Source organism: Trichosurus vulpecula, chromosome 9 (assembly GCF_011100635.1).
Source record: "Trichosurus vulpecula isolate mTriVul1 chromosome 9, mTriVul1.pri, whole genome shotgun sequence".
Taxonomy (NCBI): domain Eukaryota; kingdom Metazoa; phylum Chordata; class Mammalia; order Diprotodontia; family Phalangeridae; genus Trichosurus; species Trichosurus vulpecula.
Genome location: NC_050581.1, coordinates 124,803,808 through 124,830,064, shown reverse-complemented (window position 1 = coordinate 124,830,064; position 26,257 = coordinate 124,803,808). Strand labels below are relative to the sequence as shown.

At 47.4% G+C, this 26,257-nt stretch overlaps 2 protein-coding genes across 2 annotated transcripts; both read left to right on the top strand.

Moving 5' to 3' along the window:
• Window positions 1–722: 722 nt before the first annotated feature.
• Window positions 723–7,750, top strand: LOC118832032 (zinc finger protein 786-like). The gene is made up of 4 exons (XM_036739517.1): window positions 723–859; window positions 1,757–1,883; window positions 3,752–3,910; window positions 5,522–7,750. The coding sequence occupies exons 1-4, from the start codon at window positions 836–838 to the stop codon at window positions 6,940–6,942; spliced, it is 1,731 nt and encodes a 576-aa protein (XP_036595412.1). The 5' UTR covers window positions 723–835; the 3' UTR covers window positions 6,943–7,750.
• Window positions 7,751–14,568: 6,818 nt separating this feature from the next.
• On the top strand, window positions 14,569–25,682 carry LOC118832034 (zinc finger protein 398-like). Its single transcript, XM_036739518.1, has 6 exons — window positions 14,569–14,791; window positions 15,045–15,413; window positions 17,155–17,281; window positions 20,373–20,486; window positions 20,731–20,847; window positions 24,257–25,682. The coding sequence occupies exons 1-6, from the start codon at window positions 14,768–14,770 to the stop codon at window positions 25,369–25,371; spliced, it is 1,866 nt and encodes a 621-aa protein (XP_036595413.1). The 5' UTR covers window positions 14,569–14,767; the 3' UTR covers window positions 25,372–25,682.
• The last annotated feature ends 575 nt before the right edge of the window (window positions 25,683–26,257 follow it).

The window sequence follows — 26,257 nt, the reverse complement described above, 5'->3', positions numbered from 1 at the left end:
ACAGTCATGTTTAGGGGACTGTGCAGCTTCGGGTCAAATCAGGTCCAAGTATACCTTACTTGAGTACCTCCAGAGCGCAAAGTAACTTAATGCTTCTAACACAGGCTCTCAGTAAATGTTTTCAATCGAATTAAACCGCGCGTGCCACGGCCAGCAATAGGTCAGGGCTGCAAGGAAATCCTAGGGACCGGGAGAAGACCGCAAAGGTAGCGGTTACCGAGCGGCTGGAAAAGGACTTGCCTGGAGGGCGGCGCGGCCGGGAGTCTGGGCGAGAGCCTCCCCTGCCCAGCTGCGAGACCTGGACCGCCTGCTACTCCCCCCCGGGGGAGAGAGCGAGTTCTCCACGCGGAGGTGGGGGGCGGGGTGCTACGAGATTGGGAAAGCAGAAGGGGGCGGGGCCGAAAGAAGCCCAGGCAAGAAGGGAGGGGCAGGGCCGAGGGACGTCTGCAGAACGGGGCGTAGCGGGGCCTAGAGAAACCCGGGTAGGAGGGGCGGGGCGGAGCGGAGCTAAGAGAAACCTTGGCAGGTAGAGCAGGGCCGACAGAAGCCTAGGCAGGAGGGGCGGGGGGGGCGGGGCCGAGGGAAGTCCGGGCTGGAGGGGAGAGGCGGGACCCAGAGAAAGCTGGGTGGTAGGAGGGGTGGGGCAGGGAGAGGCGTTCCCCCTCCCGCCCGCAGGCGGCGCTGTGGGGGCGGAGCGCGGGCAGAAGGGGCGGTGCCTCCCCGAGGCCGGCCGGCGCGTTCCCCGGATGGAGGTACTGGTCCAGATCTCCGAGAGCCCGAACCGCGTTAACTGTTTCTGTGCTCCGTGCTCCCGGCCGGAGGAGCCTAGGAGGCCATGGCCCCGGGGGCGCCTGCTCGGGTAAGAACGGCCCCCAGCCAGGGCCCACGCCACAAGGAGACGGGCAGGTGTTCGGGGGCGAGGGGCTAGGGGAGAGCGGCGTCAGTGAGAAGCCCCGTACAATGCGATTTCAAGTTTGCCCAATTGGTTCCCCGGGGTCTTGTGCTGCTCTGCGGCGCATCATGGACGGGCCCCGAGGCCGGGGTCGCCGAGCCCTAGTGCCTGCTTCCGCCGCGCCGGCTCCGCTTCGGCCCCTCGGGCGGGGAGATGCCAAGGCTGAAGCGCTCCCGGCCGAGGAGGGGCGTCGTGTTGGGCCGGCCGGATTGCTGCTGCGGCCCCCAGACCCGGCGAGGACACCGTGCTGACCCCCGGTGGGCCGTGGGAGCAGCGGGCCGTGGCCTCGGGGTTCCGGCGCGGGGGCCGGGAAGCCCCCGGTGTAAGCGAGAGTGTGGCCGGAGCCCTCCGGCCCACAGCCCCCGAGGCAGAAATGGGAGGGCTTCTTTTCCCCGTTTGCAGACGGGACGACCGAGGTTAAGAGACCCCCAGAAACTGCTCGGCTGGTCGGGGCTTAGAGCCGCCGGCGACTTTCCAGTTCGGCCACGCCGGCCTTCCTTAGGGCCGAGGTTCGGCGTCCGGACGGATTCGAGTGTGGTAGCAAGAGATTCCGGGCAACCTGGGGCCTGATGACCGGGTTTTCCATGAGCTTTTTTGAGAATGTGACGAGGAAAAGAAGCCCTGATCTCTTGGAAGATGCTGCCGTGGCTTTCTCTTGGAGAAATACGGTCACCTTGAAAATGCTGAGACTAGACCGTGTGCGAATGAATTTGTGGCACGCGATGTGAAATGAATGGGATTGAAGGAGTTTATCTGAATCAGTGACAAGTAAAAGTGACGTGTGTTTCATGTTTGCGGTTCCAGACACCTGTGACCTTTGATGATGTGGCCATGTATTTCTCAGAGCAAGAGTGGAGGAAGCTGGAAGATTGGCAGAAGGACCTTTATAAGAACATAATGAAGTCCAATTATGAGACTTTGGTCTTCCTGGGTAAGAGGCTGTAGTGAGGAACTTTAAGGGTGATTTTCATGGAAGCAGATGCAGGGAAGAGCTTTTGTATAGTCATCAGTTGCTTCTCTCTGTCCTGGCTTCTTCAGTAAGAGAACTTGAAAGATGGTTTTTAATATTTGTAGTTTGGCTTGGGCTTTCATTGCTTGAGAGACTGAAATTGGTATGTGAGAATTCCTAATATGGTACCAATCATCTGTACCAACACAAGGCAGCTGTGCATTCACTAAATGCTCCCAAAGTCATCATCTGGTCTAATGTGAAGGCACGTCCAATTCCTAAGTGTCCCATCATTCACCAAGCATTTGTTCAGCTCTATGTGCCAAGGCACTGTACTAGGTGATGGGATACAAAAATAAAATAAAACTATTCCTGCTCTCAAGGAACTCTGTGTATGTGTGAAGTATACATCCACTCATACATGCATAAATACATTATGTGTATATTATGTATAATATACAAGTGGTTAGAGGCATTAGTTATATATTATACATAATGTCTATCCACTTATATATATAGATTATATCATAATAATAATTATGTGATGTAGAATTATATATGATATAGAATTATATTTGTACAAATACTTATATTTATCATATATAACATTGTTTATTATATTCAATATTCACTTATCTTTACATTCATGTACACATGCATGCAATTATATGTTTCGAATGTAACTTCTATAATGTATATCCGTTAGTATATGCATGCATACATTATATACAATATATGTAATATTAATATGTGTATATCTACTTGCTCACACACATATATGTAAAATATAATGTGTGTATCCCTTTTTGCACCTATACATACATATACATATCTATCTATATCTTTAGATATATTACTAATGAAATATTGTATAGCAGCCTGGGTGTTTAAGCCTTTTCTTGTCCATGTTTTGAAATGCTGTCTGTAAATTTATCATCCTCAGAACTGGGGTCACAGGTTCTATTTTCTCTTATCTTTTTACTTCCCTTTTGGGACTCTCATATTTCTTCAGTCAAATTCAAGAACTCTGTGTTGCATGCCTAGTAGCATTAAATACCCACTCTTCTTGGGGGCCTATGTGTTCCAACCTCTCTATAGCACATAATTGTGTTCAATTCTTTTTGTTGAACTTTAGAGTTATTATGAATGCCTGAACTCTGTGCTCAATTACCTTGAAGACTGATCTGTCTACACTATACCTAGGAGGTGTTTTCTTACACCACACATACACACACGTCCCACATATACATAACACATACATACAAATACACACAGCACCCAACCTAACCAGGAGGATCAGCTCAGCAATTTTAATTTACTCGTTAAGCCACTGTATACCATATAGAGGGCAGCAAGCTCTATGGAATGAAAGACTGTCTTAAGAGTCAAAAAAAAAAAACTTGGTTTCACATCATCCTGAATCTTCCATATATTAGCTGTGTGACCATGGGCAAGTGGCTTTACTCCTGTGCTGTAGGAAACTCTTTAAGACTGTCACAGAGTGGGTGTTGATTTGCATCAGTAAAGGGGATTTCCACACTAGTAATTCCCACATACCTATGAAGTCATAAGCCTGGGACCCCCCCCCCAAAAAAATGTACTGCGTAGCACATTTCATGAAGTAAAAGAGCACGAGAAGAAGTGAAGCAGGGCATTCACATAGGGTGAAGAGAACAGTGTTAGGGTGGGATACCCCAGGGATCTCATTTTAAAAATCTTCCCCATATTGCCTCCCGTTTCTCTTGTTCTCCTAGGAAATCAGGTGTAATTGAATCACTATCAACATGCTTTTCAATTCAAGGACATTCAATTTAAGTAAACATGATTCCTTCTTTGTGGGCTCTGTGCAGGCTGTGCCATTCCCAAGCCAGACTTGATCACCTGGATTGAACGGGGGCAAGAACCATTCATCAGAGATCTCGGAAATTTGGAGAGAAAAGAGCTGGCAGTCAGCACCAGAGCTGATGAGCGTCTTCACTTGAGGAGCACAGAGAGGCATCTGTTTGGGGGTGAGTAAGAAAGGATGAGGGCAGTAAAACTAAAGATAGCATGTCGATATTCTCCTAGTTTTGAGACTTAAATCTTCCCCTAAACAGACACTAAATAGGCTTCAAGAGTGCCTATAGAGACCAACTGTAGAGGGCCCCAGACCCCAAAAGACTTCCCTGTCATATGGGAGACTGTCTTTCCCAATTGAACCCATAGATGATCTCTCTTCCAAGATTGGAACCTCATCTTTTACCTCATCATGACAGTTCTAAATATAACATTCTGTAGTTTCCAGAACACTTGCCTATGTTAAGCTAGCGATTATTATTGGAATTATTTTTTCTCATCAAGATGGTCATCTTACAGATGAGGAGATGGAAGCCTAGCAGTTCATATTCTCTGCAAGATTAAGCAAGACAAAGAACCCTATGTTCTGATCAGAAATTGAAGAAACAGCAAACTTGAATGGGCCTTCACCCTAGGGTATGATTAAATTAAGAGAGCTCAGAATCTGAGGAGGTAGGGAAGATGTGGCTGTTCGTTCCCTATTTCCTTATATTTTCCCTCTCCTGGTTTTTAATTTGGGAGCAGCATTTTCTATGTTCATTTGCCCATCTATTTACTCTATAAGAGTACGTTAGAAAGTCCAGCTATGTTGTTCCTTGGGGATTCCTTGCAGTCATTTCTTAGGCTAATATTTCCCCTTCTTGAAGACCCATACCCCTCAAAATCTTGCTTCTATCAGTAACCCATTTGGGGGCTGTTTGGAAATGGTAGATGAACATGGTCCTCAAACTCCCTCGCCTCACCTCCCAAGGACTTAGATTAGTTAGCCTGGAGAAAATGTAACAGGGACCTTGTTAACAGCCACATGTATGCTGTTGTGACCTTATTGGTCTCTATGATTTCCCTAGGGGTGTCTGTCACATTTCGACTGAGCCTCAGCAGTGTAGTTATTTTTGGTTATTTTAGTGAAGACTAAAGTCCCCCTTGGAGAGATACCGCATTGTAGCATATGGCTGACCTTGCAGTATACTGACCCAACCTGAAAGTCTAGGTCAGCTGAGCACATATTCTAACAAGGATGGGGAACTTGTGGCCCCAAGGCTACATGTGGCCTTCTAGGTCCTTGGGTGGGGCCTTTCAACTGAGTCCAAGTTTTACAGAACAAATCCTTTTATTAAGGGGATTTGTTCTTTGAAGTTTGGGTTTAGTCAAAGGGCTGCAGTTGAGGACCTAGAGGGCACAGGTTCCCCACCCCTGTCTAGAAGATCCTACCAACATGGCTTTGAGTGATATACTGACCTAGTAATATACAATCGATTTGAGAACCACCTAGCTAACTTTAAAAGACATCTCTCCAGAAGGCTGGCTGCCACATGATCATGTTGGAAGGTATCTGTCCAGGGAGTGGCAGAAGGGAGTGAAGGGGTTGCTTTGTGTTAGGAGAGAAAGTGAGAGAACCCACATCAGTGGAATCAGAGATCTTTTGAAAAAATGAAGAAAGCCATTTGGGGACAGAGTGACAGCTGCCCTAAAAAGTGGGGCTCAGGGAAGACTGTCCAGATCTAAAGTTTCTGCAATAAAGCACCTAGAATGTATAATGACTAGACTTTTGTTTTTAATTCCAGAGGACCAGGGATCTGTGAGTTCACAAAAGGAAAAGCAGTATTTTTGTGGTCTTCAAAACCAGGACTCATCTGAATTACAATTATCAGGAGAAAGAAGAGAAGCTTCCTCTATACATGGTCAGCAAGGCTCTTTAAGGAGCCCATATAACGAAGATTCCCAGTCTTTAGCTTCAAAAGTCCACAGCATCAAGGAATCCCGCTGGAAAAAGAAAGACTTGAATCACAAAACTGAGGGATCCCCTTCCTTCCAGAAAATTCCCACAAGGCAGAGCATCTGCCCGTGTCCTGACAGCAGTAAAGGCTTCTGCCTAGAGGGCCACCTGGTGAAACACCAAAGAAACCACTCCAGAGGCCCGCCATGCCAGTGCCCAAAGGGCAAGAAGACATTCAGGCAGCGATCTGCTCTCCAATGGCACCAGAGCATCCAGGGCTGGCAAAGGCACTTGCCACAGAATGAGATCAGCGAAAAAGACTTCTGCTTAAAGAGTTACATGAAGGCGGATGAGGGCCTGTACAGAAGAGAGGGAGCATTTGTCCAGGACCTCACCCAGCTCATGGAACAGACCCAATTGCACAATAGCAAAAAGCACTTCTGCACAAAGGGCAGCAGGAACTTCCCCAGGAAAGGCCTCCTAAAGGTCCACCAGCACCTACCTAGTGGGGAGAGGCCCTTCTTCTGCCAGGAGTGTGGCAAGGGCTTCACTCAGAAATCTAAGCTCGTTGAACACAGGAGAGGGCACAGTGGGGACAGGCCCTTCCAGTGCCCTGAATGTGATACCAGCTTCCGCCTGAAGGGACATCTGCTCAGGCATCAGCACCTGCACACAGGGGACAGGCCCTTCCAGTGCCCCGAGTGTGACACCAGCTTCCATCTGAAGGCCGTTCTAAAGGCCCATCAGCGCACACACAGTGGGGAATGGCCTTTCTCTTGCAGTGACTGTGGCAAAGGCTTCACGAGGCAATTCCACCTCACAGAGCACCTCAGAATGCACACAGGTGAGAAGCCTTTCCAGTGTCCCCAGTGTGACAAGAGCTTCCGCCTGAAGGGCACCCTCAAGGTCCATCAGCGTGTGCACAGCAGGGATCGGCCATTCTCTTGTGGGCAATGTGGCAAAGGCTTCACTCACCAGTATAAGCTGACCGAGCACTTCCGAGTCCACAGTGGTGAGAAACCCTTTCAGTGCCCTGAGTGCAGCAAGAGCTTCCGCTTGAAGAGTGGCCTGAATTACCACCAGCGCTTACACCATAAGGAGAGACCGTTCTCCTGCAGTGAGTGTGGCAAGGGCTTCATTCACCAGTCCAGGCTCAGTACCCACATCAGAGTGCATACCAGGGAGAAGCCCCTTGATGACCTGCATGACCCTGGTAAAGCAAAGCCAGGCCAGCTTTTTAGGCTAATAGAGGAAGACTGGAGTTCATAGATTCTGGCATGCAAGGACCTTAGAAATCATCATTCAGAGTGCCACTCATCTTACAGCCAAGATGGTATCTTACCCAAGTGAGTGGCAGAGGCAGAACTAGAACTCGGATCTCTTGATTCCTTCAATGGCCAGCTGAGCTGCCCTCATAGCACAGAGACAAGCTGGAGGGAAGGAGTTAGGAAAAGAGTCAGTCATACTCCAGTGCTAAAAGTTTCGGCCCATCAAAGGCAGCTAGGTGGAGTAGTGGACGGAGCCCTGGGCCTTGAGTCAGGAAGACCTAAGTTCAAATCTGGCCTTAGACACTAGTCATATGACCCTGGACAAGGCACTTAACCTCTTTTTGCTTCATTTTCCTCAACTATAAAATGAGGATGAGAGCAACACCCGCCTCACAGGGTTGTTGTGAGGATCAGATAATATTTCTGAAGTGTTTAGCGAAGTACCTAGCATATCTTAAGCATTATCTAAATGCTTAAGTCTGTTCTCTTCCCTGCCTCACTCTTCCTGTATTATCATCTAAAGACCTGAGGTGTTGACCTTCAGATACTGAGGACCAGTCAGAGCCTGACTGAAGAACAGGGAAAGGTCCATAGATATGTAATGGAAGATTTTCCCTTGCCATTCCCAAGTTAAAAAGGATGGGATGAGCAGCTCTCTGCCTGTTCTGTTAACCCAGCAGAATGTAGTCCTGATTTCACTGCTTAATCCTTTGAGAGTCTTTGCAGGCATGAGCACAGTTGGCCAGTCTCTTTCTTTAATGTAGTTTGTCAGCAACAGCAGTAATAAATGGAGTCACTCTGGAATCAAAGCTGGTCTGCATAGTGAATAATGAAGACTCAACTGACCCAGTGTTCACTCTGCAGCTTCACCAGACAGAAACACTGGAATCCCAAATACCCCAAGTCCCTGGTGACTGCAATGGTTCATAAAGCCTGAAAAGCCCTGATCACTCCTGGTCAGGTAGAGGGACAGAGAAAGGGGATCAGAGCCTTAGGAACAATTGTCAATTAATAAGAAATTAGCAAAAGTTGCTTCGCTATAGTCGGGTCCCAGTTGCAGTTAGTGTGAATTCATAATGGACCCATCAGTAGCCTTTTGTAAGAAATACCCCAAGTATTTCTTGAAAACGCCAGGGCTCAAAAGACAACCTGAAGCTGGTCCAACCTCTCCTGGGCCTGTGGGCCTTTTTCATTTAGTATGACCCATATCTACTGAGTGCTTCCTCTGTGCAGAGATGGCTGTGTATGCTGGATCTATGGCTCCCACTCTAGTCAGAGGGATGTGGCACCCTAAATTTCCTGTTAAACCTCTCCCAGCTCTTTCCAGAAAGACATCCATCAGAAATTAATTGCACCATGTTTAATCTTGGAGATCCATATACTCCCTCACTAGACAGAGGCTCCTTGCTCTGTAGTGGCCCAGCTTTTCCTCTTGAACCAGAGGAATCGGTACCAGCTTTTTGTAACAATCTGGCTAGCAGCTGCTGTGGGGGTGTAAAACTAACAACAACCAGCACACAGAACGCTGCAAGCCCAGGTTCTTTTCATCTGCTTTACCAAGGAAAGCAATGTTAAAGGGTTAACAATCTTACTTTAATCCAACATGCAAATATCATTCACTTAGTTCAGGGGAAAAAGCCAGCACCCTGAGCTTCAGAGCAAATACAAACAAATTACAAACATCAACAGACAGACCTTGGCTGATTCAAATCTTAATTCATAGTTACCAGAGTTTAACAAAGTCTGAACATCTGGGTTTACAAGCTGGCTTAACTACAGCTGCCTGGAGTCTCCATATCAATGTACCACCAAGAGTGAGAGCCCTAAGCAAATAGCTCTGTCTTCCCCTTTTATGCACTCTTTAGCCATCCTCAAAGGTCACCTGAGCAACCAGAACTTAAGCTCTTACTATTGGCTCTGGAGTTAGCACCTCCCCCTAGGACCTTGAGGGCTTCCTGCCCATATGAGCTTAGCACCTAATAGATAAGGGTTTGGGCCTGGGGCTTAGCACCTAATAAGACTCAATCAAAGACACCCAACTTAATTGATATTACACAGCTCAGTCACCCTGTCCTTTGTCCTAGCTCTAGAGAAGCAGAGGTTTATTGATGGTGGACTATGGAAACCAGTATTGAAGAGTGTGGCTCTCAGCAGTTTCCCTTCTTGCTTTGGAGTATACTTTAAAAATTCCATTCCTTGTTAAAAAAAAAAAAAGTCTTTACAACAATATGTCCATTATTACAGCATTTGGTCATTTGGATATAATCAACTTGCTGATAGCAAAAAGAAAAAAAGACCCATCCCTTCTACTCCTTGTCTTAATAGTTAGCCTTGAGGTTTACCAAGCACTTGATCATCACAACAGCCTATGAAGGAGACGCCGTTAGTAATCATATTTAACAGAAGAGGAAACAGGCTGGGAGCACTTACCAAAGTCACTGCCACCTAGTGGCAATGATGGAATACAATAAAAGGTTATGTGGACTAACTGGCACTGCCTCAGGCAAAGAGGGTAATGAAACTTCCTGTCACCAGGCTCACCAGGTTAGGCCCAGAGCAGGGGGTGATTTAAAGCTGCTCAAGGAAGTCTTTCCACATGCAACATATCGTACATGGGAAGGTCACCACCAACACAGACCCCTTCCTTTGTCTGACAGACTTGGCTTCCCTCCCAAATGGTCAGATCCAGATGGTTTAAACCCTCTAGGAAGCTCTTCTTAAGAGAACAATTCCAGGCTGGAATTGTTCTCTTAAGAAGAGCTTCCTAGAGGATTTAAAAGGTCCCTCACCTATATTTTGTTGGCCATGGAAGTCCTGTTAGGTATCAGTAATCTGAATAAAAGAGCATCACTAAAGTGTCCAAAAAAATTATATGAATGTACTTTGGGATTTGGGCTCAAGTCTGCCAGAAACAATTTTATTGAATGTATATCCAAATAATTCCTCGATTGAGGAAAGAGAGATGTTCAAACTGTCATATTCTCCCGTGACTTCCAATATGACTGCCCTGATTTCAGGTTAACATTTATAGGACTCTTGAATAAGGAAAAGATCACAATATGTTAAAATACAGTTTGGGGTTAACATTCTTAGACTTAGAGTCAGGAAGACCTGAGTTCAAATCAGGCCTCAGACGCAGTAGCTGTATGACATTGGGCAAGTCATTTAGCCTTAGTTTCCTCATCTGTAAAATGGGAACGATAGCATTTACCTCCCGAAGTTGTAGATGCTGTTTGCAAACATTAAAGCTATTTAAATTATTCCAGAGCTGAGTCCCTTCCTGGACTATTTGATAGATAAGAAAGCGTTCCTGTCATCAGCATCTTAACCTTTAATTTCAAATTGGGTCAGTCTGTGCACTAATCACCCCTGGTGAGTGAGAAGGCAATCATTTATCTAAACGAAATCAACTTGATTACTACCCTTACTCCATCTCAAAGGAAGGCCCTAGCCTTTGTTTTTCTGACTTTCCTAAAGGGAATAGTCTGGAAAGGGCTTTTGGCTAGGGAAATGATATTTCTTAATTCTAGAAAAACTTTAAAAAGAGGCTTTTAAAAATATGCTTCCTACCTCCATAGCTTGCTCAGAATACAGTAAAGGTCAGATGACCTTTACTTGGAGATACTACCCATCATAAAAGTACACGTAACAAACATGGTTATTCACCCTGAAGCAATCAGGCTGAGGGAGATAAATCAGAGAGTGGATAAAGTCACTCAGCATCGCAGTAGCCAGTCAGGCACGACCAGAAAACACCAAGTTCTGTCCACATAGATCACTCCCTAAGAACATCCATAAGCCACATAAGGTTCCAATTGCCCAAGGCTGTATTCATGTTGGGGGTCGCAGTGCCCTTAACTTGCTGTCAGCTCCCACCAGGGGGCATGAGTCTATCCTCCACACTCTAGCTAAGAAGAAACTACGGGATTTCATACAACAAAGAATGCCAAAAGTACTCAAACCTTAGTTCAGATAGATGTGTATTATTGGGTTAAATATTATTGGGTTAAATATATATATGTATTTTTTTAAATTACCGTCTGGTGGTCCTTACCTCCCCCAGGGACCTACCAGATTTACACTGCAACCCTAGAGTTGAGCCCTACACACCTCCACCAGATGAGAAAAAAATTGAGGGTTTCTAGAGAGTCGAGCAACCTAATCCTTGAGTGAAACCTATCTTCCCCAGGGATCTATGTGGTCTTTCCAAATTGAAAGTGCTACCTTGTATTGGTTGTATGGAGTCCCCCTCCCCCAAAATAGAGATAGATCTTAGGTTGTTAAAAAGTTGGACATCATTCCCCCAGATGTGAAATCTGTCACTTATGGGTACTAGTAAAGGAGCAAAGTTTAGATTTGCTGCCCCACTTTGTGATGTTTGCGTATTGAGGCTTCCATAGCTCCCTTTGTGATCCAAGAATATAGCTTGAGCCAAGAACACCTTGCTGTTCTGAGTAGCCCCAAGAAAGCACTGAAAACAACTGAGGGAGCAGGGACAAGGCTGACAGCCTGGCAGCAGTTGGCCTGGGGTGCAATAACAAAGGCTTAAATTACCTTAACATATACAAGATAAATCTGTACAGCCCAATATCCGGCAAGGTACAGTCTCTGACTGGACATTTAGAATTATCTTTTGTGCAGTCAGCAAAATGGTTGATAACTTGTTTTATAGCTGTAGAAAGGAAACAAATCAAGAACCTATATAACAAACACAACACATTCATGTCAGGAGTAAAAGTAGAAAATAAGGCTGAAAAAAAAGATGGGAGTCAAGGTCAGACTGTAGATTTGAATACCTTGCTAACGAATGTTAGCTTTGGCCTGTTGGCTGTTGAGAGCCATTGAATGTTTTTGAGCAAGAAAATGAAAGATGTGATCAAAGTAATATTTTAGGTATCAACGAAATGTTTATTAAATGAATGATGCCTTACATTTGTCTAGTATTACATAAGCTATTTTCACATTATTTTTTGTTTCTTAGGGCAACCCTGAAAAATAGGTAGGACAGCTATTTAGCCCCGTTAAACAAACTGAGAGTCTGACTTCTCCAGACATATGACTAGTAGAGGCATCAGAACTAAAACTCAAGTATTCTGACCCTTCGTCTGATGTTCTTAATACCCAATGCTGAATGAAGGCAAGCCTCAAAAGGAACCAAGGTTTCTAGCCTGATTGGGAATGATAATAACTGGCATTTACTTCACATTTTGAGAATGACGAAGCACTTTACACACATAATCTCATTTGATCTCCACAATAAACCCAACAGGTAGGTACTACATGTGTCATCTGAATTTTACAAATGGAACCAAGGCTCCAAGGGGTTAAGTCACCTGCCTATAGCTACTCAGCTAGTGTTAGAATCAGGATTTGATTCTAGATCTGACTAACTCCCATCCCAACACACTATCAACTACTGCCTCTTACACTATTTAAAAATATAGAGAAATCTAGAATTCATTTGGAGGAAAAATGGTTCGATTAATTTGAGCTGACAGGGCATCCAAGAAAGGATAACCCATGAGGCATTTAGAGCTAGGACAGCTGAAATTCAGATAGGCAGCAAGACTGGATATGTAGACTCAAGTCATCTGTAGAGAAGCAATAGTGGAAGATTTCAGAGTGGATGGAATTTCTTCAGGAGAGACTAGAAAACTGGTGAGAAAAGGGCAGAGGGCCGGAATTCTCCTTAACTGGTAGAAGGAGAAATTGGAGCTAGTAAAGGAGACAGAGGAGTGGATCTAGATGTATAACCAGGACCCTGTCCCAGTCTCCAGGAGCCAGTTGTCCACAGTCAGCCAATAAGCACTTAGGGGGCCATCTCCAGCTGTCCTGATCTATTTCTGGGCACTGGACCCAGATCGCTCTGGAGGAGTGAGTGAGGCTGGTGACTTCACACAGCCCTCCCTCACTTAAATCCAATTCACTTGCAAGTCATGGCATTACTTCCCTAACATCAAGATCCTCTTCCAGAACTAAGGACAAACAAACATTAAGCACTAAACTATGTGCCGGGCACTGTGCTAAGCGCTAGGGATACAAAAAAAGCCAAAAAACAGCCCCTGCCCTCTTAATTTACTGAAGGGAAACAACACCCAACACCTGTGCAAACAAGCTATATGTGGTATAAATGGGACATTATCAACAGAGGGAAGTCCATAGGATTGAGAGACTAAAAAAGGCTTCCTGTAGAAGGTAGGATTTAGTTGGGACTTGAAGGAAGCCAGGGAAGCCAAGGAGGCAGAGATAAAAGAGAGCATCCCAGGCATGAGTGATTGCCAGCGAAAAATCTCTATTTCTTGTTCAAGGAATAGAATAGAGGCCAGTCACTGGACTGCAGAGTACATGGGGGGTGGGGTGCAGAGAGCTGTGTAAGGTGTAAAAAGACTGGAAAGATAAGGGATAGGGATGCAGGATATGAAGGGCTTTGGACACCAAACAGGATTTTATGTTTGATCCTAAAGGTGATAGGATGCCACTGGAGTTTATTTTGTAGAGGGATGACATGGTCAGACCTTCACTCTAGGAAAATCACTGGCAGCTGGAGTGGGGACAGACTTGTGGTAGACCCACCAGCAGACTATTGCAATAGTCTAGGTGTGAGGTGATGTACCAGGATAGTATCAAAGGAGAGAAGGAGGTGTATGTACATGAAGGACATTAGGAAACCGACAAGCCTTGGCAACAAATGAGATACGGAGGTAAGAGAGAATGAGGTGTTGAGGATGACACCTAGATTGTGAACCTAGGTGATGGGGAAGATGGCAGTATCCTGGTAGTAGTAGGGAAATTAGGAAGAGGGGAGGATTTGGAGGGAAAGATACGTTCAGTTTGGGGTATGTAGAGTTTTATACATCTATGGGACAAAAAGTTTGAGATATACAATAAGCAGTTTAAGATGGGAGACTGAAGGTCAGCAAAGAGGTTAGGGCTAGGTAGGTAGATCTGAGAATCAGCTTAGAGGTGATAATTGAATCCTTTGAAGCTGAATGAGATCAAGTAGAAAAAATACAGAAGGAGAAGAGAAAAAGGCCCAGGTCAGAGACCTGTGGAACACTGAAGGTTAGCTGGTGCGATAAGGCTGAAGATCCAGCAAAGGACACTGTTCAGATAGGTAGGAGGAGAAGCGACATTGTGTGACTGTCCTGAAAAAGAGAAGAGCCATCAAGAAGAGGAGGATAAGCAGTGTCAAAAGCTGCAGAGAGGTCAAGGAGGATGTGGAGTGAGAAAAGTTTGTTAGTTTTGCAATTAAGGAATCATTAGTAACTTTGGAGAGGGGAGCTTTGGTTAAATGGTATCAGAAGCTGAATTGTAGAGAATCAAGAGGAGAGGGAGAGGAAAGGAGGAGAAAGACCAAGGCGGGGAAGGAAGAGTGCATTCGACTGCTTTGGCCAAGAACCTAGGCTCCACTAACCTGGTTTACAGCCTGCCCACAGTGTCAGAAAGAAGGTGAAAGGGCCAGGTTGGGTAGCAGAGGTGCCAATCTGCCGAGGTGGAAGGGCGGCTCCAGGGTGCTGGGGGCGGGCCGAGGTGGTCCTGAAGCGCCCCAGCCACCTTTGCTCCTCCAATCTGTAGGAGCCGCTGTCTTCCGGGAAGCTACAGGAAACAGCCCTGCTGCTGCCCCGAGGACGCACCGGCTCGGAGCTGGGCACGGGGAGCTGGGCACAGGGAGCCCGGAGCGGGCACGGGCCGGCTCGGCCTCCAGCAGCGCTGAGCGCAGCCTGGGCTCCCCGGCGCCTGCCCCTGGCGCGGGACCCACCCTCGCTGAGCCGAGCCCAGGTGGGGCTGCATCTCCCCGGGGTGGCAGGGAAGGAAGCGGGCTGACCATGGCCGAGACCGCCCCTGCTCAGGTAAGAACCCCCTGGGGAGGGCCCGGAGTTAGCCCACTCCCGGGGGGGGGGGCGCTGCATGCCCTGACCGCCCCCCAGCCTCGGCTCTCGCGCGTGCACTCGGGGGGCCCCACGCACGTCCCTTCGGCTCTTAGCCGGGAGCCTGGGCCTCCCGGGCCGAGCACAACCTGACGGGGACCCGAGGGAGGCCGATGGGGTAATTCGTCCGGGGGTGTCTGTGGTGCTTGTGGCCCATCCCCTCTCCTCCCCACAGGCTCCAGAATGGGACGTGGGCACGCCTTTCCGGGGCCTCCAGCCAGACGCCCCCTTCCCGGCCTCGGAGCTTTCCGTGTGGCCCGTGATGGCGGCGATGCGGGCGGTGGAGAGGACCATCTGTTCCCATGCCAGCCGGCTGATGAGCCTGGAGGGCCGGACGGGCGCGGTGGAGAAGAAGTTAATGGACTGTGAGAAGACGGCCGTGGAGTTTGGGAACCAGCTGGACGGCAAATGGGCCGCGCTGGACACCGTGCTCCAGGAGTACGGGCTGCTGCACAGGAGGCTGGAGAACATGGAGAACCTGCTGAGGAACCGCAACTTCTGGATCCTGCGGCTCCCGCCCGGCTGCCGAGGGGAGGTGCCCAAGGTATGCATCCCCCGGGGCGCCCCGGTGCCACCAGCCTCCGCGCCTTGGCACCCTCCCCCACCCCAGCACCCCCCCGGTAACCCAGAGGAGAGAGCCACAAAACCCACAGGTGGCCCGTGCCCGGAGTGTGCTCTGCCCCTGGGACCCGGCCTTCCGCTCCATCCAGATGGTGACACAGGGTTACTGTTTACCTTTACGTGATTGTGGTCTTTGTGTGAATGTGTGTGTGTGTGTGTGTGCGCGTGTGCGTGCAATCTCCTTTCTCCTCTCTGCATCGTATGAGGCAGCTAGGTACCTTTGAATAGAGCACTGGACCTGAAGTGAGGAAGACCTGAATTCAGATCCCGGCTCAATCAGCCTCAGTTTCCTCATCTGCAAACTGGGAATAATATGGGCACCTACCTCCCAGGGCTGTTGCGAAGATAAAATAAAATGTTTGCAAGGAGCTTTACAAACCTCAAAGCACGAAAAAAATGCAAGCTGTTATTATTACTTAGAATGTGCCTTCCACAGTTTCTCTGAATTCCTCACCTTCCTCATTCCTTTCAGCAGTTTTATTCCATTATGTTCATATCCATTCAGCTGTTCCCCAATCAACAGGTACCCACCCTGACACTTTGCTTCAGTATATTGCTACACAACAAGCGCTGCTATGAATATTTTGCTATATATGTGGCATTTCTTACTGTCTTCATTTCCTCATCTGTAAAATGAGGGGGTTGGAGAGGTGGCCTCTGAGGTCCTTTCCTACTCATCTGTGTGATCCTAGGATCAAAGAAATGGAGAGTTTAGTAACTTCTCTCGCATAATTACAATTGTTTCCAGAGTGGCTGGGCCAATTCAGGACTCCACTGATGACATATGGGTGTTCCGCCTTCCCAGAGTCCCTCTAACACTGATGATTTCCGTCTCATTATTCCCTTTGCTAATTTGATAGGTGTGAGGTGAAACTTCAGAGCTGTTTTAATTCACATTTCTCTTATTAGTGATTTGGAGAATAGATATCAAACTTTCAGAAGAAATACTTGATGCAAAAGGATTGTTCCTTGACAAGAGATATAACAATTTTACTCCCTTAATAAAATAACTCTGGTTAGAATAGCCTAGATTCCAGGAGGAAACCACATTGAACAGCTGTTGCTCTGTGTCAGTTCTGTAGGAGGGACAGCCAGGATTTAGAGCACAACTCCTGTCCTTGAGGAACTTATGTTTTAAAGGGGAAGGCTGTATGCTCTTGACAGACACATAATACAGAATTACACAGAGCCACTAGAAAATTAACTTGGCTAGCAGCAATCTTAACTGAACAGTAAGGAGAATCTGAAGAGATTGAAGTGATTGGATCAGCATGGGAGGAGTCAAGGAAGGCACTGCAGAGGAGGGGAGTTTGAAGTAGAGTTGGGTTTTTCATCTTTTTGGCATCATGGACCCCTTCTCCAAATGATGTTTTTAAGTGCACAAAATAAAATACACAGGATTACAAAGAAAACAATTATATTGAAATAGTTATCAAAATAATTTATACAGCAAATTCATGGACCTCTTGAACTCTATCCAGAAGCCCCTTGGGGTCCATTAACCCCAAGTTAAGAGCCCTCTAAATAGAGGAATAGAACTGGTGGACAAGAAATGTGGAAGGTAGGAGTTTCAGGTGAAAATGGGTAGGGGTAGCATGAACAGGGCAGAGGTGAAATGGTGCTCATCTCTGCAGAGATAATGTGTGGGGTGTTTGTGGTTTCAGGTACCTGTGACATTTGACGACGTGGCTGTGTATTTCTCAGAGAAGGAGTGGGGGAACCTGGACAAGTGGCAGAAAGAGCTTTACAAGCACGTGATGACAGGCAACTATGAGATGCTTGTCTCCTTGGGTATGGGTTTACTTTTTAATCATTTGTTAGAAGACTGTAGAGGCTGGACAGTGTGAGATATTAAGTGCCAGCCTTGGAGGCAGGAAGACCTGGACCAGTCATTTAAACTCTGTCTAGCTCAGGCTGGCTACTCCTTGGGATTTCTCTCTCTCAAGTCACAGACGAGGTACAGTCTGCATTGGCTGGGACAGTCCCAACACCAGTAGCTCCCTGCAGTATGGAGATCCCAGACCCTTTGAATGTTGGCAGCTTAGACTGTTCCATGGTGGAGTCCAGATCATGATCATTGGCTCCTTGTGGGGTATTTAATTCAGAGTATGGAGAGGAGGAGAACCTTAGAGCCAGGTGCCCCCTTCCCCTTGTTCTCTCCCAATTATCAATCTGTGCAGGGGCAATGTAGCAGGTAGGAGCTGCTCAATAACAAACTCACTACAGTCAAACCAAAATCCCACAAGGATTCTGGGGTATAGACATAGAAATCTTCATGTCATGGTACTGTATAAAAGAAACTTAGAAGAAGAATCGAGCCACCGAAAGTGTGAATAATGCTTGGAGTCTGACCCTGCCCGGGGCTTAGGATGCCAGCTTAAAATGTTCAGACCCAGAATCATCTTTGTGTACATGTGTGATGCTGGTCATAGAACTTGTACCCAGCAGCATGGCATTGTTCTGTACCTTACACAATATTAACTGAGTCTTTCATCCTTCATGACCTACAGATGTTTCCATTTCCAGAAGGCACCATGTGTGGACACAGCTGTAAGGATTATGGTTGTTTTAAAATTAAGTGCTTTAAAATTCTTCCAACCACGTAGGCATCATCATCATCATCATCATCATAGGCACATAGTCAGCTCAGCAGGAGGCCCACTGAGGAAACCAGAGTATGTCTGTGTTCGTTAAAATTAGCTTGATTTCATAAGCTGTCTCCCAGATTAGGTTCTAGACTCTCTGTGTTATCATTAACATTGGGGAAGTTAAATTATAGTTATTTTATCAACACCTTTTGTGGAGTCAGATACAGGAGGTCTAGTTTCTTCCCTAACAGGATTACCTGCTGTTGGTACCCAGTTTTATACTTTTTCAACCTGATCTGAGATCTCACAGCCGTTTCAGGTGGATTTACCAGTGACATTGTGATATTTTGTCACTGACAGTTTAATTAGAGGCAGTCATTGGTCACATCACAAGAGTCACAGCAAAAGAAACTGTTCTCCCTATTAGTTCTGACACAGGTGCTTTTTTAGTGGCCACAGAACTGGTGGGTAGGGAGACCATGGAAAATTTTGTATTCCAGGGAGATCTAGAAAATTGAAGGGGGAAAAATTAAAATTTAGAAAAATTTTTTAAAAAGAAAGTTTATGAAAAAGTAAATGAAGTGATCCCTTCATTGGATAATCATGTTGAGGCTCCCCACCCCTGGAAGCATTGAATAACACTAGGCTGGCTGCATTGGGTTTGGGGGGAGCAGTGTTGCAGTGGAAGGAAGGAAGAAGAAGAAAACTAAACCAAGGGCCTCCATGTCTGACAATAATTCACTCAGGACCTTACATATCCTCAGTGTCCATTAAATATTGATTAATTGAAAATAAAGTCATTGATTAAAGAGTCACAGGAATTTAAGCATTAAAGGCAACAAGGAACCTACAAAATGCAACAATAGAAATAAAGAGGCAGTGGTGGGGTGGTGGCCAGGAAGACCTACCTAGCTTTAAGTTCTGCCTCTGAAACACACTGGTTATTTGACCCTGGGGTCTATGTTGTGTTGTGTTTTTACTTATTTTGTTAAATATTTCCCAATTACATTTAATGTGGTTTGCAAGTCGAGTGCTACATGCAGTCCAGCCAGTTCTACAGCCTCTGTGTGGGGAGCTCCTTTATCGATGCAACAACTCACTGAGTCCTTTCCCTGTCCTTTGGTCAGCATTGAGGAAATGAATGGAGGGCCCCCATCGAGAGATATGTAGGCAGACAAGCCTCTTGGGGGACTGGGTGAGAGGAGGGGAAAGGGCCAAGAACTAAAACTGGGGATTCCCCAGGTGAAAGGGAAGGGGGAAGAAGAACCAGGTGGAAGCAGGAAAGTGAATGGTGATACCTGCAGCCAGAAGAGGCCTCTCAAAGTGGATCCCTTCCTTGGAAAGTCATCTGGATGAGCTCCTCCTTCCCCTCTCCTTCTCTAAGTTCTGCCCCAATACCTTCCTTCTCGAAGCCCCCTGCAGCCTCCAAGGCAGGGCCAGGGGAAGGGACACTGGCTCTAGCAGGCCTGTCCCCGCCGACCTGGAAAGGCTTCCCGGACTGGGATTTCTAAGCCTGGGCACAAACTCTTGCCCAAAGAATGACCTGCCTGAGTTTAATTCAGCTTATACAGGCTATCACCAGAATGATGATGATGATGATGACAGTGATAATAGCTAGTGTTTATATGGTGCTTTAAGGTTTGCAAAGTATTTCGCATATATTAACGCGTTTGATCCTTGCAAAAACCCTATGAAGTAGGTGCTGCTATTATCCCCTTTTACAGGTGAGTTGCCTGAGGCACATAAAAGTTAAGTGACTTGCCCACACAACTAGTAAGTGGCTGAGGCAAATTTGAACTCAGGTCTTCCTGATTTTTAAGTCCTGCACTCTATCTACTATGCTGCCCAGCTCTGCTGCAGAAGTCTGGCCACCACTCGAATATTATTTTTTGGCCAAAGCAACACACGAACCCTCCTGCTAAGAAGTAGAGGAGCTGCAGTCTGCACTAGGAAGGCAGTGCGCATGCCAAGATGACAGATCTTCTGAAGTTAAAGTTAAAGGCTCCTAATTTACATCGTGAGTAGTAAAAATAGGTTACCCTCCAAATGCCACGGGCTCCAAGTCAGAGACAGTAGGATTATCCCATCGTTAGGAAAGGCAGCGATGTTTAGCAGCACATTCCCAGCACATTGGTCCAGCTGTCTGGAGACAGGTGCCAAGCTACAGGGGCCGTGAGGATTACCCCCTCCTCGGACATTTCTTAGGAGATGTCAAAAATGAAAACAGGAAAGCCGAGCTCCTGCCTTGTGCCATGAACAGTAACATAGCCTCTCTCTCTTCCTACGTCAAACAGACTATGCTCTTTCCAAACCTGAATTTTTGACCCGAATTGAACAAGGAGAAGAACCGTGTATCCAGAATCAGTTGGACTCGGGAGAGACAGACATAGCGACAAACCCTGACCCTGGTGAGTCTTACTGCTCTGAACTTTGAAGGCCAAAGCTTCACTTAATGATGCAGAAAACTCTGGGTTTGGGGGCTGACTTTTCCATTTTCTTCAGGAGCTCACACCACTGATGTGCTGCTTTAATAATCCCTAATATCGTCTCAGCTGACTCAGCTTTGAGATTTTTTTCTTCCTGCTCTCCATTGTGAGATCTGTAATGGAGTAACTGGCTGCCAGAAACATCGAATATCATCTCCCTTCCCAGGGACAGGGCCTCCAATTTCTACTAACGATGTGCAACCATGTGTTAAGCAAGAAGAACAAGGGCCCAGGGATCAGGAAGACATAGAGGGAGGCGTCCCTATTGCCGACCCGAACGAAGGTGAGTGACAAAGAGTGAGACTCTCTAGGTCTGAAGGGGAAAGCTGGGCACATTAAGACTACCCCATGGGTGGCTTCCGTTAACAGCGGTCTGACATCTCGAGACTCGGGAGCCAGAACTCACTTGGTTTTGAGAGCTGATTTTTCATCTCTTCCCTGAGGACCCCTCAGGGGGCCCTTCTATCGGCCCTACAGCAGAACTGCCATAGACATTCAGACATAGCAGGCTACAGGGGCTATACATAGACATAGCAGTTTGAGCTGCTAGATCAGTGACTGTCTCAATGTTTCTGTATCTCCAGCACTTCACACAGTCTTTGGCACATAGTAAGTGATTAGTAAATGTCTTCTTTAATCATTCCTCACGTGGCAAGTGTGGTGTTGTGGACGTGGATGCAGGAGTTCTGAGAGTTTGTAATCTTAGCTCTGATGCGTTTTCATTTGTGGCAACACAAGTCTGTTCAACTCTTGCTTTCCTATAAACTGGGTATAATAACTCCTGTGCTGCCTACTTCACTGGGCTGTTGTGAAGAAAGTCCTTGGTACACTTCGCAGCGTTATCTGAATGTGGGTGGATGCTATTCTTTCTCTCTCCAAATGGCTGCATGAGGGGGAAGGACAGAGGCATTTGGGAACAGTATTTTTCCTGATGGCTGCTCAAGTGTCCCCTCAGTATGGCTTCCATCTTCCAAGAGAGGCTTGGGGAGGGGGCACGCTCATTATTCCCAGTTTTTAAGTATTGGAAACAGCAATAATTTTCATAATTATAATATCCTAAGGGTAAAAGTAACCTGTGGAGGTTACGGGGTGTACATGTGCTGTTCTTTGTGTGTCTATAATGAGGATGCTGCTGACTCCCTGTCAGTAGGACAGTATTCAGTAGTATTCTGAGATGTCCCTGAAGCTGTGGGGAGGGGTTTATAGAATGTTGGGAGCCCGAGCACCTGCAACGGCAGCCTTTGGCTGTGGATTGAACCAGATTGCCCCACATGTGGATGAATTGGTTGGAAGGGTTAATCCACAGATCCACTGAGATGAGAACAGGTTTGACAGCAAACTTTTATTAAATGCTTACTCCATGCCATGCCCTGTGCCGAGCACTCGGGAAGCCTAGAAAAGCTAGACCTGCTCCCTGTCTCGAGGCACTTTCATTCTAAGTGGGGAGACAACCGGCAAACAATTAAGCAAGATAAAGCACAGTGTCCATGGGAAGTGATGGGGGGGGGGGTGAGACTTTTGAGAGTAGAAGAAGTAGGAGAACCTAGAAAGGCCTGCAGAAGGTGGGATTTGATCTGAGTTTTGAAGGCAGCCATGAGGAAGAGGAAAGGAGGTATCCCAGGTATGGGGGAGGTGCCCATGAAGAGGCCCAAAGAGGGAGGGAAGGTCATGTTCAAGGAGCAACAGAAGGCCAGGATTATGGGATCATAGGGATGTGAAGGGAATAAAGTGCAGGAAGACTGAAAAAGCGGGAAAATGCCAAGTTGTGAAGGGCTTTAAGTGCTGAGCAGGGTTTTATATATGACTGTGGAGGTGATCAGGAACCACAGGAGGCCACTAGGGAGTGGAGGCAAGGGCTGAGACAGACATTCCTGGGCTTTAAGAAAATTCCTTTGGCAGCTACCGCAACAAGAAGAATTCAGGTTGTATAGAACTACAGAGGGTAATAAACTTAGAGAATGCAGGAAAACAGGAGGCTTTTGGGCATAAAATATAAAAGATCCAAGTAAAAGTGCCATAAATGAGGCTGAGAAGAGGGAAGAGGCCTGTCTTTAGGGTTGGCAGCAGGGAGAACAAGTCAGCCCTATCCGGGCACCTCCTCTGGCTCCTCTTTTGGCATTAGAATACGAATCCCCTCCCCCACCCCGTTAGAACATAAGCCTTTCGAAGGCCAGTGCTTGCTTGATCTATGTTTGTTGATGAACTGGAACCCCGTACAGCAACTCCTGGGCTCCTGACTCCTGACTCTTTGCATCTATAGGCCATCAGAATAGGCCCCCAAAGAAGTCATGGAATCTCCCCTGCCTGGAAGTGGTTGGTGTTTAAGTGGCTTGGTGAACTTTGCAATTTAAAAAAAGCACGGGGGGGGGGGGGGGAGGGAGGTGGGTGGCATACTGAGCCTGGCAACACCTTCATGCCTGGCTTGCTGATAAAATTAACCGTGGATTGACATTTTCTGATCAGTCACCTGATAGGAATCAATCAACAAAGGTTCTGGAACCCTGGTTGGCCCAGGGGTTATAAAGACTAGACCCGCCCAGTTGCTTTCCGGGAGCTTACATTCCATCCAGGGAAACACCCAGTACACTCGCAAGGTCATTCAAGTTGGGAGGGACCCACAACCCTTCTGGAGGGGTCAGCACCTGAGCTGGGCTTTGAAGGAGGTCAGAGCAGAGGAGGGAGCACATTCCAGTCCTGGGGGCAGAAGCAGTGAGACCCAAAGTTGGTGTGAGGAACAGAAAGTAGCCACCTCAGCTGAATTGTAGAGCACGTGGACAGCGATTACTTTTAATTTGATTAATTACTTTTAACAAGTCTTGAAATAGTGAACATTTACAGAGGGGTTTTTTAAGGTTTGCAAAGTGCATCAAGCAGGACGTTATTTTATCCTCACAACAATCTTAGAAGGGAGGCGTTGTTACTATTATTATCTCCGTTTTACAAATGAGGAAACTGAGTCTCAGAGATTAAGGGACTTGCCGGAAGATGCCCATTTAGTATCTGAGGCAGAATTTGAACCCCGGTCTTCAGTTGCCTCCTCCAGTGCTCTAAGCACTATACCACACTGCCTCCTCTGGCTGGAGATAGGTTGTGAAGAGCTTTAGATTCTTTTGCAGAGAAGTGTTTTTTATTCTAGAAGCAACAAAGTTCTTGGAGCAAGGGAGTAACATAAGTTAGCAAATTAACCTCTGTGTGCCTCAGTTCCCTGGATAGACTTATTGTGCCATTGTATTAATGATTGGTAATTTGGACACTGGCTAATTCACTCACAGTCCCAAATCATGATAAGGCTAAGACAGGTATTAAAAACCCAAACCCACCTGCTCCACCTACTGCAAGGGCTTGTTGTGAAGCTCAGAATAGATGACTGGAAACTAGAAAGCCTCCAAGAAGAGAAAGAGAAAATGCCCTCACCCCCTCCTCTGGCGGGTGGGAGGTCCGCAGGCAGGGCACATGGCATATATTTTCAGGCTTTCTTTTTTTTTTCTTAAATATGTTATGGGATGGTTTTTGGGAGGGGGAAGGGATGGGAAACTGGAAGAATTTCTGGTGATGTAAAAAATATCACATCAACAAACACTTCTTTAAAAAAAGACAACTGTCACACCCTGTGTAAGAATGGCCACTGTTTGTTAGGGCTGTGCTTCTGCTAGTCCAGGTCACTGACATCTGTGTGCTTTCTCCTGTTGCAGAAGTCAATTGGGCCATGAGTACTGTGAAGGAGCTTCATCCTCTGGACGCCCTGGAGAGTCTAGAGCTCCCGGAGCCACTGTCCAGAGTAGCCAAAGAAGGACTCCTCCCTGCCCCAGATTGCAAGCCAGGCCCTGACACCACTAACAGCTTCCAGCAACAACAGCCCTTCCTCCTGAGCCCAGGCCCAGGGCAGGCCCCACAGCCAAGCCCTGTGCTGCCTCAGCTGGCCACCTGGTGGACCTCCCCAGCCAGAGAGCAACCACACACGTGTGCCGAATGCGGTAAGAGCTTCCGGCTGAGAGAGAACTTGATGAAGCATCAGAGGAGCCACAGGCAGGAGCCGCTCTCCCAGCCCACGGAGACACAGAGGAACGGTGGGCAGCCGGGCCCCGGAGCAGCTCTGCCATGGGAGCCCCTAGGAGACAGGTCTTTCCCTGGCACCTCCCAGGCCAAGAACTCCCGACAGAGGGCATCTCTCCTGTCCCGTACACGTCTGCATGCCTGTGCTGAGAGGGGAAAGCGATACTCAGGGAGGCGGGGCCTGGGCAGACACCCCCAGGGCCATCCCTCACCCCAGCCCTACCAGTGCCCCGAGTGTGACAAGAGTTTTGTGTGTTACTCCTGGCTCAAACGACACCGTACCCTGCACACTGGGGAGCGCCCCTTCCAGTGTCCTGAGTGTGAGAAGTGCTATAGCAGGAAAGAGTACCTGCTGAACCACCAACGGCTGCACACGGGGGAGAAGCCCTTCCACTGTGCTCAGTGTGGCCACAGCTTTATGCTGAAGAGGAGTTTCATCAGACACCAACAAAGGCATACCCGGAAAATGGAGAAGCCTCCAGGATGCCCACCAGACTTCCTGAACCATCTGTCAGCTCTGACCAGGGAGAATTCTGAATGGAGCCCACCGGGCAGGAATGGCTGGCTGGGGCCACCTGTTTCAAGGCCCCAGGTGGAGGAACTACTCTACCCGTGGACAGGGGCCAGGGACCAAGATCCTCCACCAGCACAGAACACCCAAAGAACAGCTCTGTGTCCTCTGTGGCCTTCCCAGGGCTCCAAGTCCAGCCCTGAAACTACATTTCCAATGGTGAAGGCAGAGATGTGGTTATAGATAGACTAAGGCCAACAAGAATTGTCCGCAGAGAAGGGGGCAGGTAGGTGGCATAGAGGGAGACCCGAGTTCAGATGCTACCTCAGACGCTTAGTAGTTGTGTGGCTCTGGGCAAGACACTAGATCTCTCTCAGCCTCAGTTTCCTCAAAGTGCTTATGAATTATAGCTATTATTCTCACCTGGGCTGAGAATCATGGAAGATGGTGAGTATATTTGCTCTACTTGGTTTCCTTTTTCATTTTCTGGGCTGTAGCTTATGGAATGACAAAAGGCAATAAACACCCTTTGGGGCCTTTCTTCAACCATAAAATAAGCTTGGCTCCCGTTATCTTTCAGGTCTCTTCCAGCTCCCTGGTCTGTGTTTGAGTGATGTAGGAAAACTCGGTGAAATGAGAAGAGCCTTCCTCCTCCCCTCCCTGCTCTCCCTTCTGACCAGCATCACAGACTGTCAGCCTCTGTGCATCTTGTCAGGGTCCCTCCCCGGTGGGGAGTGGCACTGATGTGAATTAGCAATGGGGAGGTGGTCAGGGAGGGAGGCAGGGTCATGCCTACATAAAGCAGTGTAAGAAAGAAAGAAGGAGAGGGTGGCCAGGGCCGGGGAAAAGCCAACAGAATTACAGTGAGTCCAGTAGCTTGTGTATTTTCTGTGACTCAGAATAAACCAGTTGCTGAGGGCACTTCACCCCTTCCTCATCCTCCATTGGCGGTATCAGGGCATCAGGCTTCACAGACTTAAGAGTCAGAAGGAACCTCAAAGACCATCAAGTTCACCTGCTCATTTCACAGGTGAGGAAACAGGCCCAGGGAGGGTAGCTGACTTTTCCAAGGCCACGGCAGTGACCGGTCAGAGGAGGGACCCAAACCTGGGGCCTCTGACCCTAGAAC

Excerpts from the sequence above, each read along its gene's own strand:
- LOC118832032 (XM_036739517.1), top strand. The coding sequence starts at position 836 with ATGGCCCCGGGGGCGCCTGCTCGG. Across the intron at positions 1,884-3,751 it reads TGAGACTTTGGTCTTCCTGG|GCTGTGCCATTCCCAAGCCA; the intron begins GTAAGAGGCTGT and ends GGCTCTGTGCAG. Across the intron at positions 3,911-5,521 it reads AGAGAGGCATCTGTTTGGGG|AGGACCAGGGATCTGTGAGT; the intron begins GTGAGTAAGAAA and ends TTTTAATTCCAG.
- LOC118832034 (XM_036739518.1), top strand. The coding sequence starts at position 14,768 with ATGGCCGAGACCGCCCCTGCTCAG. Across the intron at positions 15,414-17,154 it reads GCCGAGGGGAGGTGCCCAAG|GTACCTGTGACATTTGACGA; the intron begins GTATGCATCCCC and ends TTGTGGTTTCAG. Across the intron at positions 20,487-20,730 it reads AGCGACAAACCCTGACCCTG|GGACAGGGCCTCCAATTTCT; the intron begins GTGAGTCTTACT and ends CTCCCTTCCCAG.